General features: G+C 31.6%; 5 protein-coding genes across 5 annotated transcripts in view; 2 read left to right on the top strand and 3 right to left on the bottom strand.

The window, feature by feature from the left end:
* Positions 1-6,242, bottom strand: part of LOC111693209 — a 10,415-nt gene extending 4,173 nt beyond the window's left edge. The window contains exon 1 of the mRNA XM_023457460.1: positions 6,081-6,242. Within this exon, the coding sequence (XP_023313228.1) occupies positions 6,081-6,242 (162 nt within the window). The remainder of the gene's footprint in view (positions 1-6,080) is intronic.
* A 3,587-nt stretch (positions 6,243-9,829) lies between these two features.
* LOC108903622 lies at positions 9,830-11,262 on the top strand. Its single transcript, XM_018705856.1, has 5 exons — positions 9,830-9,943; positions 10,038-10,155; positions 10,595-10,780; positions 10,848-10,956; positions 11,029-11,262. The coding sequence occupies exons 1-5, from the start codon at positions 9,892-9,894 to the stop codon at positions 11,194-11,196; spliced, it is 633 nt and encodes a 210-aa protein (XP_018561372.1). The 5' UTR covers positions 9,830-9,891; the 3' UTR covers positions 11,197-11,262.
* A 2,886-nt stretch (positions 11,263-14,148) lies between these two features.
* LOC108903577 lies at positions 14,149-15,261 on the bottom strand. The gene is made up of 5 exons (XM_018705803.1): positions 15,133-15,261; positions 14,898-15,015; positions 14,654-14,839; positions 14,434-14,542; positions 14,149-14,377 (listed from the first exon to the last, which is right to left on the bottom strand). Exons 1-5 carry the CDS (start codon positions 15,191-15,193, stop codon positions 14,210-14,212), a joined length of 642 nt encoding a protein of 213 aa, XP_018561319.1. The 5' UTR covers positions 15,194-15,261; the 3' UTR covers positions 14,149-14,209.
* Positions 15,262-18,748: 3,487 nt separating this feature from the next.
* Positions 18,749-19,845, bottom strand: LOC108903575 (transmembrane protein 256 homolog). The gene is made up of 3 exons (XM_018705801.1): positions 19,497-19,845; positions 19,174-19,440; positions 18,749-19,060 (listed from the first exon to the last, which is right to left on the bottom strand). The coding sequence occupies exons 1-3, from the start codon at positions 19,569-19,571 to the stop codon at positions 18,917-18,919; spliced, it is 486 nt and encodes a 161-aa protein (XP_018561317.1). The 5' UTR covers positions 19,572-19,845; the 3' UTR covers positions 18,749-18,916.
* Positions 19,846-19,925: 80 nt separating this feature from the next.
* Positions 19,926-20,592, top strand: LOC108903576. The gene has a single exon (XM_018705802.1). It carries the CDS (start codon positions 20,018-20,020, stop codon positions 20,381-20,383), a length of 366 nt encoding a protein of 121 aa, XP_018561318.1. The 5' UTR covers positions 19,926-20,017; the 3' UTR covers positions 20,384-20,592.
* Positions 20,593-21,505: the final 913 nt, after the last annotated feature.

Here is a 21,505-nt window from a genome sequence, read left to right as displayed (position 1 = left end):
ATAGTCCAATTAACTAAGCCTTTAAATCGAAATTTTGCCAACTTGGCTGAATTTTTGATATGAGTTAGTTTAAGGTATATTATAACAATAAGTGAGAGTAATTTTTTGTTCAACCCCCGGCCAAGGGTGGAAAAAGATAAAACAAAGGGCTTTTTCAAGATAACTCAAAAAGGGTAAGAGCTAGAAAAAAAAGTTTTTCATGAAAGTTGTAAAGCAGACAATTCTACATAAAAATGGCCTCTTAACTTTTTCTTGTACTATTACAATTAACAGAGTTAGGGAGGCTAGAAGTTAAGGGAAGATTTCAGAAATTTAAAAAAAATCATAACAAACAGAAAAATGATTGAATTTTGTAATTTTTTTTTTCAATCTGCTCTAAAATATGTAACTTTTCTTTTCAGAGAAATAGATATATTTTTTAATTTTTAATAAGAAAGTTATAACAAAAAATCAAATTTTTAATCGTTAATTTTAATGATTTAACAAAATTAAATTTAGATTTTTTCTAGCTCTTACCCTTTTTGAGTTATCTTGAAAAAGCCCTTTGTTTTATCTTTTTCCACCCTTGGCCGGGGGTTGAACAAAAAATTACTCTCACTTATTGTTATAATATACCTAATTCAGCCAAGTTGGCAAAATTTCGATTTAAAGGCTTAGTTAATTGGACTATACAGCATACTGCATATTATTCTTTTGTCGTTTATAACAGTAACTAAACAGTGTACCGGAACATAAACATTTCTTAGTTTTTAAAAATATATTAGGTATATAAGTTTCTTATAAATGCACGGTTTCAATCATTCAGTGTGCCAACTTAAATTTCTAGTCACACTGAGATAGTATGTTTTTACCTCAGACTAATAAATAAAGGGGACGCCTTTATTTATATTCGATAGTGAAGTGTTGACATGTGTATTTACAAACATTGGTACTTNTTGCTCGTTGCAATCACTTCACCTCACAACCAAGCACGTCCGCTCAGCTCGGCTGTTCGCACTGAACTGATTGAAACCGTGCATTTATAATAAAATTATATAATTATATGATTACAGAAGTAAGGAATGTTTATGTTCAGGTACACTGTTTATTTTATTTTTTTATTCAACATTTTTCAATTAATTTTGTTAAGTTACTGTTATAAACGACAAAATAATTGTTAATTAAAAAAATAGAATAATATGCAGTATGCTGCAACACGTACATTACTCGACGTTTTTTGAAATAATAAATTATAAAAAAAAAATTGTGTATACCTTAATATATAAAAATGTTTGTTATTACTAAAAATTATTCGATTTTTTTTCATACAAGTTTGCTTTGATAAAATTTGTCGCAGATGTCTTTCTCACAGGCCGAGTCCTTCAGACTTTGGAAATTCCAGAATTCTTTACTCAAGGAATACCCTTTTATAAATTGTACCTAGACCATAAAACTTAGAAATAGGTATTTATGAATTAAGCCGGTTATGTTCTTCCCGAGTTTTATGATGGCAAGCTTGAGTTTGGAGGGACTTACGGGTCACTCAACGTAGCCGCGGTCAAAGGATAAATATAATTTACCTTAAAATTACTTTATAAATAGTCCAATTAACTAAGCCTTTAAATCGAAATTTTGTCAACTTGGCTGAATTTTTGATATGAGTTAGTTTAAGGTATATTATAACAATAAGTGAGAGTAATTTTTTGTTCAACCCCCGGCCAAGGGTGGAAAAAGATAAAACAAAGGGCTTTTTCAAGATAACTCAAAAAGGGTAAGAGCTAGAAAAAAAAGTTTTTCATGAAAGTTGTAAAGCAGACAATTCTACATAAAAATGGCCTCTTAACTTTTTCTTGTACTATTACAATTAACAGAGTTAGGGAGGCTAGAAGTTAAGGGAAGATTTCAGAAATTTAAAAAAAATCATAACAAACAGAAAAATGATTGAATTTTGTAATTTTTTTTTTCAATCTGCTCTAAAATATGTAACTTTTCTTTTCAGAGAAATAGATATATTTTTTAATTTTTAATAAGAAAGTTATAACAAAAAATCAAATTTTTAATCGTTAATTTTAATGATTTAACAAAATTAAATTTCTGAAATCTTCCCTTAACTTCTAGCCTCCCTAACTCTGTTAATTTTAATAGTACAAGAAAAAGCTAAGAGACCATTTTTATGTAGAATTGTCTGCTTTACAACTTTCATGAAAAACTTTTTTTTCTAGCTCTTACCCTTTTTGAGTTATCTTGAAAAAGCCCTTTGTTTTATCTTTTTCCACCCTTGGCCGGGGGTTGAACAAAAAATTACTCTCACTTATTGTTATAATATACCTTAAACTAACTCATATCAAAAATTCAGCCAAGTTGGCAAAATTTCGATTTAAAGGCTTAGTTAATTGGACTATAAGGGAATCCCTAGGATATAACGAATTTGATTGGTTCATTTAAGAATAATTTTGGCCTGACGAGTGAAGAGAAGTACAAAGAGATGTACTGAGAGCAGTTCTACTTGAGCATTGAAGACGTAAGTACACTGCTATTCTGTTGACAGTGGATTCGGTATCGGGCCTCTGGTTGTTGTCATAAAACACCTCGAGTACTTTATTTGTAACGTTTTATTTTAAATCATTTTCATTTACGGTATTACTTATTATTTCGTGAAGATGAGTGACACGAGTAGTGGTATTAACGCCCAAGTTAGCCCTAAGATTCCGACAAATTAATAGCGCACTCTTATCTAATTTATAGTCACTACTCTTACTTTTGTTAATAGAGTTAACATAATAACCAGAATATAAATATAATGTATAAAGTTGAATGAGATGTATACATATATCGATGCGACGGACGCATACGATTTGCACGTGCACATTTCCGCGGTTCCCCGTGCACACATGTTAATCGTCAGCAGATCATAAAGTACCGGCAATAAAAGTGTCGCATACCTGCATTTCATTTCCAAAGTCTATGCAAGGACGCGGTACCTTGTTTTTATTGAGGTGCAGTAAGAACGATTCGGACCCGGATTTTGGGGCCTAGCCTGGTCCACTATATAATCATTTTTATTGCAGTCTCCTTAGGCATACAAAATTATTTTCAGAATAAATTGTGCATCCCAGATTTTGTGAAAAAGAAAAGTAAGTGTATCAAGGGTAGCAACTATAAATCAGGCAATAGTACGCTATTAATTTTGATACCAAAGCAAACTTGTATGAATAAAATCGAATAATGTTTTTACCTAAAGATCTGAATTAGCATGTTTTCCAACTGAAATTTGAGATAGCATGTTTTCGTATTAAAGCGTCGATATATCCATCCAAGGCCATTGATTGGCGCGGTGCTGGATCATTCATCACCCATGGGTATACTGTGTTTGTCTGTTAATGTAAATGAAAATTTAAAAAGTAATAAATCGGAATGGTTTGCTTTTTGAATAAAACGAAAGACATTTGTTCTCAAGGAGCTACAGGTAGTGATTGAAGTATTAAAACCAAAGAATCCAGTGGCGTGGAATTTCCAGACTAATTTTTTTTAAGTCCCTGCACCTCGAAAACTATTGATTTGTGGACCCATTCCAGCTTAAATTACCCAAAGAATCTCCTTTTGAAGTTTGCTAACTTACTTAAGTAACACCTTGTAAAAATAGATAGAATCAATGTAAACAATATAAAAACTTCAAAAGTGTGAAATTTAAAAAAAAAACAGACGCAAAAAAGTAAAACAGTTACTCTTAATAATTTCAGATGACTGACTATTTCTAATAAGAGAAAAACTCTTTAGAATAATTATCACAAATTAACAGAAAATATATGATTGACAATTCGCAATGACAGCGAAAAATTCAATAAAGACAAAAAAATTAAGGACATTTTTCATTTGTCTTATGAAGCAACTAAAACCATATAGAGAGGGTATAGAGGGTAGGGAAACCCAAAGTGTGGTGATTTAACGCAACGTTTCACCAGCAGAGGCGTTATAAATTTACATAACGATCATGAGTATTCCGATGTAAACCTCAAAAAATAGGTCAAAAATAGCAAAAATAGACGAAGTATGAGAAAAAGCTAAAAAAAAAATATTTTTCACATTTTTTAGCATAACTATATGTAATTGAGCTCACTGAATCCAAATCCACCTTTAGAAATCATACAGCACACCTCAATTTTTTCTAATCTCAAAAAAATCATGAAAATTTGGTATGTAGGGGTTTTTAGGTTCGCTAATCACGAATCTGAATTCAGAATTGCAAAAATCAACATGGCAGATCCAATATGGCGGACGAGATTTTCGAAAAATTAACATAATACCGAATAATACCGAATTGGATCCTGAGATGTTTTGGGGGTTGCTGATCACGAATACGAACTTAGAATTGCAAATTCATCATGGCGGATCCAATATGGCAGACCAATATCCAATACATTCAAAGGTCCATCTATTCCTGTTTTAAAAAAGCCATCCATTTGAAGATGCTTACATTCATCCACAAAATCAACCATATTGGATCCTGGCCCGCCATGCCATATTAGGTCCGCCATGTTGAATTTTGCAATTCTGAGTTCATATTCATGATCTGCAACCCCCAAAATCCCCCAGGATCCAGTTCGGGATTAATCTGTTGATTTTTCGAAAATTTCGTCCGCCACATTGGATACGCAATGTTCAATTTTGCAATTCTGCATACCAAATTTTTCATTATTCTAATTATTTCTTGCAAACCTCGATTTCTTGCCGATTTTTTTGAGATTAGAAAAAAATGAGGTGTGCTGTATGATTTCTAAAGGTGGATTTGGATTCAGCGAGCCCAACTACATAAAGAGAAGTAAAAAAATAACTTTTTTTTGTTGTTTTTTCTCTTCTTTGTCTATTTTTGCTATTTTTGACCTATTTTTGAGGTTAGAAAAATATGTGACGTGTTAGCGGAATTCTGACAGTGGATTCGGATTCAGCGCATCAAAATACTATAGGATATACTAGTTTGGTCAAAACCATATGACACTCTTTTTTTGTGTGGCTGTGTCATTCAACGACTGTTTCGCCTAAATACTGAATATTGNTTAAATATATTTTTGCTCCTTTTCTTGTAGTTTTATTTAAATTATTTATTTTAATAAATGTTCTTCCAGTAATCGAGAACTACTATGAAATAATAGAATTAATAGTAGGCAATGACATTGCTATAGCTATAGTATAATGATAGTTTCAATCGAGGAGTTTTCTTTAGTCACTCTTTTGTTCTGGAAATGTTTTTAAAATATTAATTATAGATTTTGAAGAAACCATTAACTTTTTCCTATTTATTGTCTATTTATTACACATGAAAGCTTAAATAATCGAGCACTTCTGATTTTATTCTATTAAAAAGTATAATTTTTATGGTTTCCTTATATTATGATAGATTTTAAACCTAAACTCGGTACGCCACTGTACCAGGGACCATTGTGGTTACTTATTTATCATTTGTTTATCAACATACAATAGGTTGAGGTTACATATTTACATTGTGTACTCAAATAGGGAATGCGGCCTCCCCTTTACTTATTACTCTGAGGATTTACCTAAAGATCTGAGTTAGCATGTTTTCCAACTGAAATTTGAGATAGCATGTTTTCGTACTAAAGCGTCGATATATCCATCCAAGGCCATTGATTGGCGCGGTGCTGGATCATTCATCACCTATGGGTATACTGTGTTTGTCTGTTAATAGGTCTGTTCCAACATGAGTCAGGAATTGGTTCCGAACTGTTAGAAATGTGCATCCAACTAATTCTTGCGATATATTAAGTGAAGACATATTTAGAACTTAGCTGGCCAAACATTTCAAACGGTTGGGAACCAATCCCAGACTCTTGTTGGAACAGACCTAATGTAAATGAAAATTTAAAAAGTAATAAATCGGAATGGTTTGCTTTTTGAATAAAACGAAAGACATTTGTTCTCAAGGAGCTACAGGTAGTGATTGAAGTATTAAAACCAAAGAATCCAGTGGCGTGGAATTTCCAGACTAATTTTTTTTAAGTCCCTGCACCTCGAAATCAGAATAAATTGTGCATCCCAGATTTTGTGAAANATTTTTCACATGCCTCATCAGTATTATCACATACTATTTCGTCGTCGATTTCCTCGTCCTGCAATTGCAAAATATCATTTTCTAACGACTCTGAAATCTGATTGTCGAGTTCACTTGCACTTTCTTCTGACATGTCTTCTTCAAAATCGATTTCGAACTCGTTTACTTTCACTGTTTTATTAGCATTTTTACACATTTGCCCTTGGCAATAGGTGCAATACTCAGAACATTTTTGAACTCGAGAATTCAGATCGGAGTAGCTGTGTGTTTGCTCCCCCCACCACTGATATTTCATTGATTTCACGCGGTCTTGAATATCTTTGAGTGACATTTTAAATGGGACGCCCGTGAATGCAAATTTTGAAAATTTATATCTAGAAAGTACTCGGAATGACAAACCTATTAGTTCAAAAAACAGCCCTTATACCATTATAGTTTTGCTGTAAATAAGGGTTAACTTTAACGGTCTATAACTCGAAAATTATGGGGGGGATCATCAGTGTTTTTTTAAATACTCGTTTTTCCGAGTACTTTCAAACCATATTTTAAAATTAAAAAAAATGAAAAAAACAATAAATTACTGCAATTGTTTATAAGCGTGAAAATTGCGAAAATGTTTAAACAATCACCACGGCTCACCTAAGCGTCCGATTTGAATTTTTCAAAAACCATTTTAAAGCTTGAGAGCTCTTCTTTTTGTGGTGAAATTTTTTAAGTATTCAAAGGCTTTAGATTTTTAGAAATTTGATTTTCAAAATTTTTTAATTAAAAAAAAATTTAAACAATTAGGTATTATGTAAAAACTATTGAACCGAATTTGGTATGATGTTTCTATGCACTAAGAAGTTTAATTGGGAAAAGTATGAAGATCCTAGGGATTATTCAAGTGTATTTTTTCGAATTGCAACTAACTCTATCTTGATCAAAATTTAATAACAAAACTTTTTTTCCTTTTCCATTTTTGTCTAAAATGAATATTTGCTAATTTGTCGACGAGAAATCCAAGAAAAAAATGATTTGTTTTTGCTATTTTTTAATACTTTTTTCCAATAACAATTAAGCCCACGTTTTTTTATTTGCATAGAAATATTATCATTTCTGATTAGAAGCCATTAAAACAAAAATCTCCGATCATATGCGTTTTACCCTCAGAGTAATAAATAAAGCATTCCCTATTTCAGTACACAGTGTAAACATGTAACCTCAACCTATTGTATGTTGATAAACAAATGATACATAAGTAAACACAATGGTCCCTGGTACAGTGGCGTACCGAGTTTAGGTTTAAAATCTATCATAATATAAGGAAACCATAAAAATTATACTTTGTAATAGAATAAAATCAGAAGTGCTCGATTATTTAAGCTTTCATGTGTAATAAATAGACAATAAATAGGAAAAAGTTAATGGTTTCTTCAAAATCTATAATTAATATTTTAAAAACATTTCCAGAACAAAAGAGTGACTAAAGAAAACTGCTCGANTACCGAATTGGATCCTGAGATGTTTTGGGGGTTGCTGATCACGAATACGAACTTAGAATTGCAAATTCATCATGGCGGATCCAATATGGCAGACCAATATCCAATACATTCAAAGGTCCATCTATTCCTGTTTTAAAAAAGCCATCCATTTGAAGATGCTTACATTCATCCACAAAATCAACCATATTGGATCCTGGCCCGCCATGCCATATTAGGTCCGCCATGTTGAATTTTGCAATTCTGAGTTCATATTCATGATCTGCAACCCCCAAAATCCCCCAGGATCCAGTTCGGGATTAATCTGTTGATTTTTCGAAAATTTCGTCCGCCACATTGGATACGCAATGTTCAATTTTGCAATTCTGCATACCAAATTTTTCATTATTCTAATTATTTCTTGCAAACCTCGATTTCTTGCCGATTTTTTTGAGATTAGAAAAAAATGAGGTGTGCTGTATGATTTCTAAAGGTGGATTTGGATTCAGCGAGCCCAACTACATAAAGAGAAGTAAAAAAATAACTTTTTTTTGTTGTTTTTTCTCTTCTTTGTCTATTTTTGCTATTTTTGACCTATTTTTGAGGTTAGAAAAATATGTGACGTGTTAGCGGAATTCTGACAGTGGATTCGGATTCAGCGCATCAAAATACTATAGGANAGTAACACCTTGTAAAAATAGATAGAATCAATGTAAACAATATAAAAACTTCAAAAGTGTGAAATTTAAAAAAAAAACAGACGCAAAAAAGTAAAACAGTTACTCTTAATAATTTCAGATGACTGACTATTTCTAATAAGAAAAAAACTCTTTAGAATAATTATCACAAATTAACAGAAAATATATGATTGACAATTCGCAATGACAGCGAAAAATTCAATAAAGACAAAAAAATTAAGGACATTTTTCATTTGTCTTATGAAGCAACTAAAACCATATAGAGAGGGTATAGAGGGTAGGGAAACCCAAAGTGTGGTGATTTAACGCAACGTTTCACCAGCAGAGGCGTTATAAATTTACATAACGATCATGAGTATTCCGATGTAAACCTCAAAAAATAGGTCAAAAATAGCAAAAATAGACGAAGTATGAGAAAAAGCTACAAAAAAATTTATTTTTCACATTTTTTAGCATAACTATATGTAATTGAGCTCACTGAATCCAAATCCACCTTTAGAAATCATACAGCACACCTCATTTTTTTCTAATCTCAAAAAAATCATGAAAATTTGGTATGTAGAGGTTTTTAGGTTCGCTAATCACGAATTTGAATTCAGAATTGCAAAAATCAACATGGCAGATCCAATATGGCGGACGAGATTTTCGAAAAATTAACAGAATAATACCGAATTCGATCCTGAGGTGTTTTGGGGGTTGCTGATCACGAATACGAACTTAGAATTGCAATTTCATCATGGCGGATCCAATATGGCAGACCAATATCCAATACATTCAAAGGTCCATCTATTCCTGTTTTAAAAAAGCCATCCATTTGAAGATGCATACATTCATCCACAAAATCAACCATATTGGATCCTGGCCCGCCATGCCATATTAGGTCCGCCATGTTGAATTTTGCAATTCTGATTTCATATTCATGATCTGCAACCCCCAAAATCCCCCAGGATCCAATTCGGGATTAATCTGTTGATTTTTCGAAAATTTCGTCCGCCACATTGGATACGCAATGTTCAATTTTGCAATTCTGAACTCAAATTCGTGATTAGCGAACCTAAAAACCCTCAGGGATCCAAAATAGCATTAATCTGAAACCCCTGCATACCAAATTTTTCATGATTCTAATTATTTCTTGCAAACCTCGATTTCTTGCCGATTTTTTTGAGATTAGAAAAAAATGAGGTGTGCTGTATGATTTCTAAAAGTGGATTTGGATTCAGCGAGCCCAACTACATAAAGAGAAGTAAAAAAATAACTTTTTTTTGTTGTTTTTTCTCTTCTTTGTCTATTTTTGCTATTTTTGACCTATTTTTGAGGTTAGAAAAATATGTGACGTGTTAGCGGAATTCTGACAGTGGATTCGGATTCAGCGCATCAAAATACTATAGGATATACTAGTTTGGTCAAAACCATATGACACTCTTTTTTTGTGTGGCTGTGTCATTCAACGACTGTTTCGCCTAAATACTGAATATTGAATCTCACTGTATTATCTGTATGAGTGTACGAGATTTAACTGATAGTGAATTCAGAATTAAATATGTTTTAAAACGCCGATATCTAAATAAAGTACTCAACCGACATTTTTAGATTTTTTTTTATTGAACGTGATAAGGTGTAAGTATATAAAGCCCGGTTTCGTTCTCGATCAAGCATTACGAAAGCTTGAGACGTAGACTGCTCAATCATGAAAATTCTTGTATCCGTTTTGGCTCTCGCCGTTTTCACTGTACACGCTGGTAAGTGATCTAAAGATGGAACTTAAATATAGATGCTTTGTAAAATCATTGAATAAAATTAGAAATGTCCTATATCTATTGTCACTTTTTACAGATGACCCAGATGTTGCTGGTGACGTCAGGAAAGCAATCGAAAAGATTTTGGAAGAAATCACAGATCCAATTATTGACGTCCACGATAAGAAATACACCGTTACGTTGCCGCTTGAAAAGTGAGAGTTTGCATAATTATGTTTTAAAAATTGAAAATTTGATTATTTAAAAAAAAAACTGGTATCAGAATTGACAAAACTGCCGCTTTGCATATTTTCTCTAACTGTCTCACAAATGGAAAGAGAGCAAGCTGAACTTCTTAGGTGCTGGCAAGGATATTCCACAAAGTTCAATTTTAGGGCCATTGTCGTTTATTTATACATCCAGATTTCGTACTGGTTTCATGTTTTGTATGGAGTTATTACTTTGCTGATGATACCCAGGCTTTTTCGTCTTTCATCCCGATGAAACTAAACGTGATATATCAGCAGTTGATTACAAATCAAAATTTTACAAGTTAAAAAAATCCTATCAAAAATTCGTTAATTTTTCGACAACCATAAGCTTTTTAATTTTTTTTATGATAATGCATTAATATCGTTGTTTCTTCATTAACAGACTGGAATTCAATCTCGTGGACTTTGTGGTGAAAGGAGTCAAGGACCTAGACATCAAACAATTGGACTACGACTCATCCACAAAACGCCTCGACTTCGACTTGACCTTAGCAAAAATCGAGACTTATGCTGACCTCGATGTCGTGCTCTCTGGTATCATCAACGGTGACCATCACCCAACTGCCAAGTAAGTGGTTGCTATCTATCAAACAAAAATGTGTTTCAGTGTGGGTGATACTTACTTTTCTTTTTAGGATTGACCTGATTGATTTAAATCTAGCCGGATACGCAGTAGTTGACACTACCGTTGAACCCAACCAACTTACGGACTTCAAATTCTTAACCACCATAAGTGGTTCTAAGGTACGGTTGTTTTACTTCGTCTGAGCAGTTTTTCTTCTAAGTGCATTGTTAATATTTTTTTGTTGCTTTCAGGCTGAACTGACCAACATAATTAACGACGATGAGGTTACCGAAGAACTCACTAAAGTTTTGAACGAGCAATTGCCCACCATTGTACAAAACGTCGCTGTGATCCTAGAACCCGCTGCCAGCCCCATTGTACAGTCTTTCATTAACATCATCCTGCGCCACATTGAATGACTGATTTCTGTTGAAATGCAATTTATTGTTTTAAGTTTGTAAAATAAACACAATTTCTGAAAACTATATCTCTCTCTCTTGACGGCATCGTCGTTATTTTAAACTGGAACTGAAACTTAACGTAATAAATAAGTGACAAAAATATGTTTTTATCCGGTGTGCTTTTTTCCATTCAAAAAAGTTTTTCTTGTTTCACTCTAATCATGAAGATACTGTACATAGACTGTGTAGACATACGAAGCCCACACGGCAAAACGATGAATGTTACTTTTATTTCATTTGCTAGAAAATGAATTTTAAAGTTTAAAACTAAATTCGGAAATCGTACAATTTAAATTTTAAATCAAAATAGATATTTGTTAACGGGTAGTTATTTATTGGTGAAAACGATAAAAGTGTCCTTAGACAGCTATGATTTTTCTGTTTTCTTTATTTTTTATTATTTGATCGGAAGTACACAAAAAATGACAAAATGATGTCTGTCATTAAAAAACAGCAAAAGTCTAAAATAATGTTTTATAACTGTTATTAGTACAATTCAGTAATCTAATAATCATGATCTATGTTAATGAATAATAATAGTCCGGACGGTATCTGTTTCAAAAAGTCCATATTTGGGTGAATCGTATATCCACGGAGATTTTTGGCTTTTTGGCTTTCAAATATCACTAGAAATGAAAGTTTTTCTATGCGCATAAAAAAAAATTTCGCGGCACAATATGTTAAAAAAATTCGAAAAACGTCATTTTTTTTCTATTTAATTATGTATCTTTTCAAGAGTTGATTTTAGGCGAAAATGTAAAAGGGAAAAAATGTTTGTAATTAAATTTTTTACCAAATATGACTAGCTACAAATCGAATGAATCATGATTACTATTGTAAAAATCGAAAAATCGACAAAAATGGGGTTAAAAAACATTACTTTTTAGGGAATTTTTTTGGGGTCTTTAAAATGAGTATAGGACCTTCATACTTGGCTCAAGAAAACTTCATGTTATGAAGAATTATCACACCAAATTTCATCAAAATCGGTTCTATAGATTTTGCATAATAATTTTGCAATCCAGATTTCTTAAAAAAATTTGCAAATTTTCAAAATTTTGCACAGCANGCCTTCGTAGGTGGGCCCCATCCGTCGTCTACCCCGACCGCAAATGCGGCCGGTGTAGGCGCTTTGTGGGACCTCCTTTTGTCCTGGCTGGGCCCCGCCGGCTAGTAGGTTATATCGACGTTTTAGTACGAATACATGCTATCTCAGATTTCGGTTGGAAAACATGCTATCTCAAATAAAGTTTGGAAAACATGCTAACTCAAATCTTTAAGTAAAAACATGCTATCTCAGTGTGACTAGAAATTTAAGTTGGCACACTGAATGATTGAAACCGCGCGCGCCATTATTCTATGGCTAGAAATTGGCCTCAATGATTTGGGATCGAGGGGGATTATCCCTCTTTATCCTGCCTCATCTCGTGTAGNATTTTGCACAGCAAAAACCAAGGCCCTTAGATACTTGAAAATTTAATCACATATATGATATTCTAAAATTGTTTAAACAACGATATTATTTTCAAAATATGTCGAAAATTAGTAATATAATGAGTTAATTTCTCATTTGCTTATATTTTAAACAATAAATAATATTTGAATTATACTTTAATCACAAAAGAAATGATGATTAAATTAATAAATTAACTATAAAAAATCAATAATATTTTATTCATAGTTAATAATTTTAACACCTGCTTAAAAATTTGATTTAATTGAATATTCACAAAGTTATTCTAATTGTTTATAAGTACAAAAATTCGACCAATGTTTAAACAAGCGCCAGAGCTCTCCTAATTGACGGATTCGAATTTTTCAAAAAGCGTTTGAAAGATTGAGAGCTCTTCTATATGAGATTAAATTTTCAAGTATCTAAGGGCCTTGGTTTTTGCTGTGCAAAATTTTGAAAATTTGCAAATTTTTTTAAGAAATCTGGATTGCAAAATTATTATCCAAAATCTATCAAATCGATTTTGATGAAATTTGGTATGATGATTCTACATAACATGAAGTTTTCTTGAGCCAAGTATGAAGGTCCTATACTCAATTTGAAAACCCCAAAAAATTCCCTAAAAAGTAATGTTTTTTAACCCCATTTTTGTCGATTTTTCAATTTTTACAACAGTAATCATGATTTATTCGATTTGTAGCTAGTCATATTTTGTAAAAAATTTAATTACAAACCTCTTCCATACATAAATAAATAGGAAGAAAAGTATGACATTTTTCAAATTATTTTAACATATTGTGCCGCCAAAAGTTAAGATTTTAAGAGTTAAGGTTCTATAGATTTTGCATAATAATTTTGCAATCCAGATTTTGGAAAAATTTGCAAATTTTCAAAATTTTGCACAGCAAAAACCAAGGCCCTTAGATACATGAAAATTTAATCACATATAGAAGGGCCCTCAAACTTTCAAACGCTTTTTCAAAAATTCGAATCCGTCAATTAGGAGAGCTCTGGCGCTTGTTTAAATATTGGTCGAATTTTTGTACTTATAAACAACTAGAACAACTGTGAATATTCAATCAAATCAATTTTTTTTTAAATTTAAAGCAGGTTTTAAAAGATTTTGGAGGGTCGTAAATATATTTTTTCTTAAAACATCCCTATGAAATAATAGAATTTTACTCCTAAAAACGGACGTAGTACGCCTTAGATTTTGTGGGATCACACTCATTTTCCTTCACAAAGCATCCTTCATCAAGCTCTACATCTTAAAAAAAAATCCGCGTAAAATCACACAATAAATAAAGATTTTACAAGGTGGCTTAAAAACAAATGAATTACATTGTACATACAGTTAATGAAAATTTTGAACGAAAAAACTTTCTAATTAAAGAAATGTCTAACATAGCCAACACTTGTGAAACATTTTGTGAAGTTTGTAAAATTGATAAAGACAGTTTAAATAATAACAATTATTTATTCACAAGCATCGAAAAATACATTTATTTATTTTACAATTTAGCTGGTGAGACGAATGATGAGGTTGACCAGGCCTTTGGCGAGGGGGCTGATGATTGGTTCCAACTGGACGCTGAGGTCATTGACCATGGTGGCCAATTTTTCGTTAAACAGAGTTTCGAGTTTCTCACTGAGGACATCGTCGTTCAGGATTCCAGTCAAGTCCACCTGAAACAAAGACAGCAATATCACCAATTGAAGAAGACTCTTAGTGGAATTCTTACCTTGCCATCTTCAAGAACACCCAGAAGATAGAAGTCAGTCACTTTGTGTGGGGAGGATGCTGTATCGAGGACGCCGCGACCTGTGAGTTGCAGGTTGCTCAACTTAACACTGGAAAGATGTAAAAGGCAACGTTATGAAGAAGGCTTGATATTAAAGAAAAACAGAAGAATAAATACGGGCAATATTGAATTCACCAAACAATCAACACATTGCTCTTACTTGACGACCGGATGGTTGTCGGCTTCAAGAATACCATTCAACAAGATATCCAATTCAATGGAAGCCTCGATATCAGGCGCAGTCAAGACGTAGTCAATACGGCTAGAGTCTTCATCGAAAGTCAAAGTGCTGACTTCCCAATTCTTGATTCCAGAGATGACAACATTCTCTAAGGTGACGTTGAGCCTGTAAATGTTACAAAATTATGATGGCATTGAAGTCTAGTTTTTTCTTTCGGTCTTACTGTTCAAAACCCAGGTCTATATAAGCTTTCTCGTCATGGATGTCCAAAAGAGGTTCTGGAATTAGCACTAAAACTGTGTTGATCAATTCTTTAATACGGTCAACTACATTATCGTCTTCTGAAAGAACATAAAGTATTAATGTACCTTTACACGTAAGCCTTGTGAAACTAAATTATATAAAAATTATTTACTATTTATTAATATATTAATACTTGATTGAAATTAGGAGCTTACCAACAGATGGTGCAGCAGTTGCACCAATGACTGCAAGTGCCAGAACAAATAAGAATTTCATTATATATTTTTTTAATTTTTGCTACACTTTCCAGATCTGATGATTACACGTGTATGATTGATAGTACCTATTTGGCAAAGTATATATACGAAATTAGCCAAGTGCTTTGTTTACTGTTGATATAGATCATCAAATAATCTATGAATACGTTTTTCTTTCTATCTTGTCTATCTTTGTCTATTAAAAATGTTGAAGCAAATACCAAAGCAGGAGATTGACTGATTATTTAAACAAGTGAATGATGTCTACACTGATATTGAATTATCTGCAATAAAATTTCAATGGAAAATGACAAATCCAAACTTAACTAACCTGTAGGTTATGTACTGGATGCGTTTATAAAATATGCAGCAAATATACTGATTGGTATATAATGCTCGATTATTGCAAAATTAGACTTTTTGTATTGATATACAAGGTGTTTCAGAAAGACCTCTCGTAAATTCAGGGGGCAATAGTACGACAAAAAATAAGAATTTTTTGTCGAATGAACTGTATGTCCATCTCCTCTTGTTTTCGAGATACAGAGCGACAAAATAAAACTTTTTAAATAGAATTTTTACGAAAATTTCCAAACGGTGCGAAATATTTTTATGAAATTTGGTATTCCGGAGTTTTTAAGGACGCCAAATACGCTGGTCTTATTTTTTGGATATTTCATAGAGAGCGCTAGTCACGCTACATTCCTATTACATTTTAGGTTCAAATTTTTTTGAGATTAGGTTTTCGGGCTCCAATTTCTAATGTACAATTTTATTTTCTAAAAATAATGTACTCTTGTTAGGATTTCCTAATGTGGACGGTTTTCGAGAAAAAAGGCTTTTAATTGAACTCTTACAATATTACGGTGAAGAAAATAAGTGACTTTTCTCAAAGTAGGCTTATGTCAAAACTCATTGATGGATGTCTCATAAACGACGCATACATTCTCAGTAATATTTTAAACTCTAACTTTATATCAAAATTTTAGTGATTGTTAGTATGACTAATTACAGTCACTAAAATTTTTATATAAAGTTAATTAGAGTTTAAAATTTGCTGAGAATGTATGCGTTGTTTATGAGACATCCATCAATAAGTTTTGACATAAGCCTACTTTGAGAAAAGTCACTTATTTTCTCCACCGTAATATTCTAAGTGTTAGTTTAACTATTTGTCTGTGTTTCATTTCCCATTGGACGTTGAAGAAAGTGTGGCAAAAAATAAAATGCATGGTTTTTGTCAGTGATTCTTGTACATTCAATGTGTTATATAAAATTATAGAATTATAAATATTTTAAATTATATATTCCCATTTCAACCTAGAACTTTTAAACTATCTAAAATTACAGTAGGTCTAAAATTTTAACTACGTATTTAACTGATCACAAGCAACAACTCTTGTAGTTTAAATTTTTTTCAATGCCCAAATAATAATCAAAATAAAAAAAATTATATTTGTAGTGTACCTTGCGAATGCAATAAACTTGTTGGAGAGACCTGTCGAACTGTAAATATTAGTATAAACGAGCGCAAAAATTACATTAAAAAGCAAAATTTGAGAAATCTGTAAAAATTTTGCAAATGAAAAATAATATCCTTAAAAGATAGTTAAAATAGACCAGGGACAAAATTATTATTTTTCAAATTTGTTTTGGTTTGGCGAAGTAATGATTGTAAATGCTACGACTACAATTTTTTTCTCGGAAACTATAAGGATTTTACAAAAAAATTTGTTGGATAAGTTGTGAATCACCCGGTATATGTATCACACGCACCTATTTACAATCTATTTATAAAGATACATACATGGTTCTGTCAAAAATAATATAATTTTCGGACGAAAAACATAATTTCAGAGAAAGTTTATGTAAAATGTATAATTAATTTACATAAGTAGATAAAATCAGATAAGAAAGATGTTAATTTTAATAATGTAAGTATTTTCACCAAATATTATTGTTAAGAATATTAAAATACTTATATATGTATATGTAAACACTCTTTATCTACTCCTATTATTAATTATTCAACTGCTTTTGAGCAATTAATAGTATCAATAAACAAGTAGCGTGAGTTTTTAGTGAGTTATTATAACTCACGCTGGGCTTCTACAATGATAATTCGGTATGTAAATAGTGTACGCAGTAAATTCTTGGAAATTTTTAAGCCGATAAATACGTTCCATTGGTAAAATGGAAGGAATTTTTAACAAGTTGAAAGGAATGAATAATTAAAAGATTTTAAAATTATTAAATTGCCAACGCCTCTCAGTAGGCGGAACTGTCAATTACTATCATTGAGGGGACTAATGTCATTTGATATTTTAACAAAATAATTTTGACGTTTTCAAATCAATTTCTAATAATAGTCCTAAAAAAGATGAATTTAGATAGCGAAGATGAGTTATTATGTACACCTCCAGAAATAAGAGAAGTAGCTAATAATGCAATACAGAATTTATTACCAGAAAAATCAAAAAACAAGTAGGTATATATAAAAATTTTCAAAATTGGTGTAGCAATGAAAACGTTAACTCGTTTACAGAAGATGTAGTCGTAGATAAAATATAGTATTCAACTTGCGGTAATTGTCATAACTTGATGAATTACAGCACTCGCCTGCGGCTCGTGCTGCAAACTTCATCTGCGTGAGTTATGACCTGCATTACCGCTCGTTAAATAATATACTATTACCAAATTGTACTAAGGGAATCCATTATCTTGCGAAATCAAGACACCTGTGTAAATCTACATTTGTCTACAAACCATATCTAGGCTACAAACTCGTCTGAGAATGACGAATAAACGAATAAACTTGTTCGTTTTTAAATATTTATGGATAATGATGATATCTCATTAAAAATCGTTAAACTTTCAGTTAAGTTGAATGAGAATGAGTCCATTAAGTAGCATGTGCTACTTCTACAATTTCTGATTCATAACAAATAGTTTGAAACCATGCGATATCTAAACTGTTTCATATTATAATCAATCTCCTGGTTTTGACTACTCGCAAGTCGTTCTGGTCGAAGCAGTTGCAGGAATGGTAAAAGTAGTAGCACACGTATAGTATAAACAAGGTTATGGTTTAAAGTCTTTTTATGTATTTTATAAGGTATTCTCCAGAGACAAAATTGAACTTTCAACCGACAGTGCGTAGAATTCCTCTGGATATGCAACCGGTAATATAGGATACCTGTATACATAGTTGCCTACTTTAATGAAAAATTTGAATAAATAGGTACAGAATATAAACATCCATCCTAAATACACACTAATTATTGCTTGTGCTTGATATAAAAACAAACTTTTAGAATTTCGTAGTGCTATCATTTACACCATTTAATTTTTTTCTACAATCTCTGAAATGATATTTTTTTTGTTTTCATCTGGCATATCGAAACCAACGGTATATTTAAATTTAATTTGCTACTAACAATATTTTAACTTCGAATAAAAAATCATTTTCACACACTTCTTATTTTATTAACATTTTTGTGCATCACATAAAAACAAAAATAGTTTCCCCAAAATTAAATAATCAAAATTATATTAATTAAATATTTTACTAATGTTGTGCCATACACTTTTACAAATAAAAAACAATATCAGTATTTACATCAAAAATGACATTTTGAAATATCTTAAATACATATCACTTCCTTATATTATTGATCATGCAGGGACAAATCACCTAAAAAAAAATGTAACCCATATGATGATTTATTTAAAACAGGTACAATTAAATAACCATTGACAACCATCCCAGAATTAAAATTGTGCCTCCAATTGGAGCTAGTTTTCCAAATTTTTTCTCTCCCGAAAATGCATGATAGTAACAGGTTCCGGAAAATAAAATCGTCCCAGAAATAATTAAAGTACCAGCCTGAAAATAAATAATATTTACAAATCCAAATACCCGTGTACCAAATAGCAGTAAAATATCCAAATGATTATACTCTACCGTTTATTATTATTATAGAACTGAAATATACTAACCAAGACAGGAGACCTACACATAGGAACACCCAAAAGAGCTAAACTGTGAAAGAAGTGAAATCGATTAGCTGTTTCAAAAATTGGCTTCAGTTCCTGCACCCTATCTTTCGGATATGACCTATGAGCACCGTATGCTCCTAAAATTACGGCCGAAGCTCCCATGATACCAGCAATGCGAACGAACGGTCCATTTTCAGATGCCAGTTTCCACAAAGGGGTTTTCTCAGTTATAACTGTCACAGTGGGAACTGCAGGTGGTTTGGAACCCTAAAACAGTGTATTTTTAAGAGTAAACATTACTTACATGTTTTGAATAATTTTACCTTTACAAAGGAAGTTACTGATTTTGAGACAGGATTATCATAAACTACAAAATTTATAAAATCATAAAAACCCATTTCTTGATGATCGACCAAATACAAAAAAAAAAACAGCCGCCAGTTGAATTTCTAAATTTTCTGTCAATGTCGCGCACTCAATGGTTTCATTTCTAATGTCATCTATGAAGATAACAGAACACTAAACACTAGTCATCTACTCCTTTGAGCTCACTATCTATTACATTACACCTTGGCTTGTCTAAAATTTCTAATTAAGAAGATATATAATAAAATTGAGTTTATAAAAACTGAACCATCCAAACAATTTATTAAATTTAATTTATAAATTTATTTTTAAAAAATTCTATTTTTATGGATGGCTAGCCTAAGAAAAATATATCTGGCAATAGTGGCAACCCTGAGTCCTGAATACCAACATAACCTTTACCATAACATAACCTCTATGGTTTTTTTTGCTTTGCTGTTTTTATTTGTTTAGTGATTGTTTATTGAGGAAAATTAAAATGGCCTCAGAAAACTTAACGAAAGAACAACTTACATTTTTGGAAGAATGCAATTTAGAATTTTCGGAACGATACACCGATTCTGACTTGGAATATAAGAAAATATTTGATCTAGGAATTCCACCCCCCCCAATCATGTACCCGTGGTATGGCAAAGGACGATTTAATAGGGATCGAGGACGAGGAGGCCGATATAATGATTACAGAAGTAGGAACCAATTCCATCATAATGAAGACACCAGAAATCGAGACTATGGAGACAGACAAGGTTACAGGGAACAAGCAGGGAGCAGTTACAATAATCATCAATATGAAGAAAGACATAATTATGAAGATAACAGAAGGAAACGTTACAGACCTTATTAAACGTTTGACGATAGTATATCATATTGAAATACGTTCTTCCAAGATGTGTAATCATGAAAATTTTAATTTTATGGTATTTGGATGTCTCATTATGTAATTGTTACTCGAAGAATAAACTTTGTAGCTGGCATCAGAGTGTTGTGGGTACACTTTGTACCTATTGTATTATTTAATAGGTACGATACTATAAATAATACAACTTTATAGGATTTTTTAAGTATTTTATTATAAATGAACACATCTTTTTAAAATTGTACCTAATAAACCTATTTCTATTTATTTAAGATAGAATGTAACCTACTTACTCATTTTTTTTATAAATAGATATATCACACTTAAGTGGTACTTATACTAAATACAAATATCTTTATTTCGTAAAAAAAGGATAGAAAATTTGAAAACAGAATATTTACTTAGGGTCTCATTTTTGAAAAAATAGTAGTTAGTTGAAAATATCAGTTCAGAGTAACTCTTAAGTTAATAGCTACCAATTTTACCAAATTGAAACTGTTCCTTATAAGCACATACTAGAAGTATGTGCTTATAAGCCGTTTTTTATAGACGACAGTGACGACACTAATTGTAACAAGATTTCGCAGCGTTGCCAAGTTAACATATCTAGTTACTTACCAAAGTCAGTTTAATATCAAAGTGGTGTCGCAGGAAAATTTAAAATACTTTGTAGATAGTTCTCAATAAATAAAATAATACTAAAGTAATAAAATGAATGCATAATGACACCCAATAATAATAAATTAAGCGTAAAATTTTGTGGTACTTTTTCTTGTTTTTTTTTATGTAAATGTAACGTAAAATTAATTGTATCTCACGATCTTATATTTTCCACAAACACTAATTTTAAAATCACAAAAAGTCATCTGCTAAACTACAAACTTTTACCAAGTTATAATAGTATTATATTGTTTAGTTTATTTTGCTAAATAGGTTTATTAAAGGTAAGTGAATTGGTGCAATAAGTATTAAAGACTAAAAACGTTGACTGAAATATTGAGAGAATATTTCAATCAACACCAAAATATTTTTTTTAGGTTAGAAAGAATACACAAGGTATATTTTTTTTACCGTGGCAATATTCCTTAATGATTATCTTAATATATACCT

Source organism: Anoplophora glabripennis, unplaced genomic scaffold (assembly GCF_000390285.2).
Source record: "Anoplophora glabripennis isolate ALB-LARVAE unplaced genomic scaffold, Agla_2.0 scaffold127, whole genome shotgun sequence".
Taxonomy (NCBI): Eukaryota; Metazoa; Arthropoda; class Insecta; order Coleoptera; family Cerambycidae; genus Anoplophora; species Anoplophora glabripennis.
Note: the sequence above shows the minus strand (reverse complement) of the source record. Positions and strands in the feature narration are given on the sequence as shown.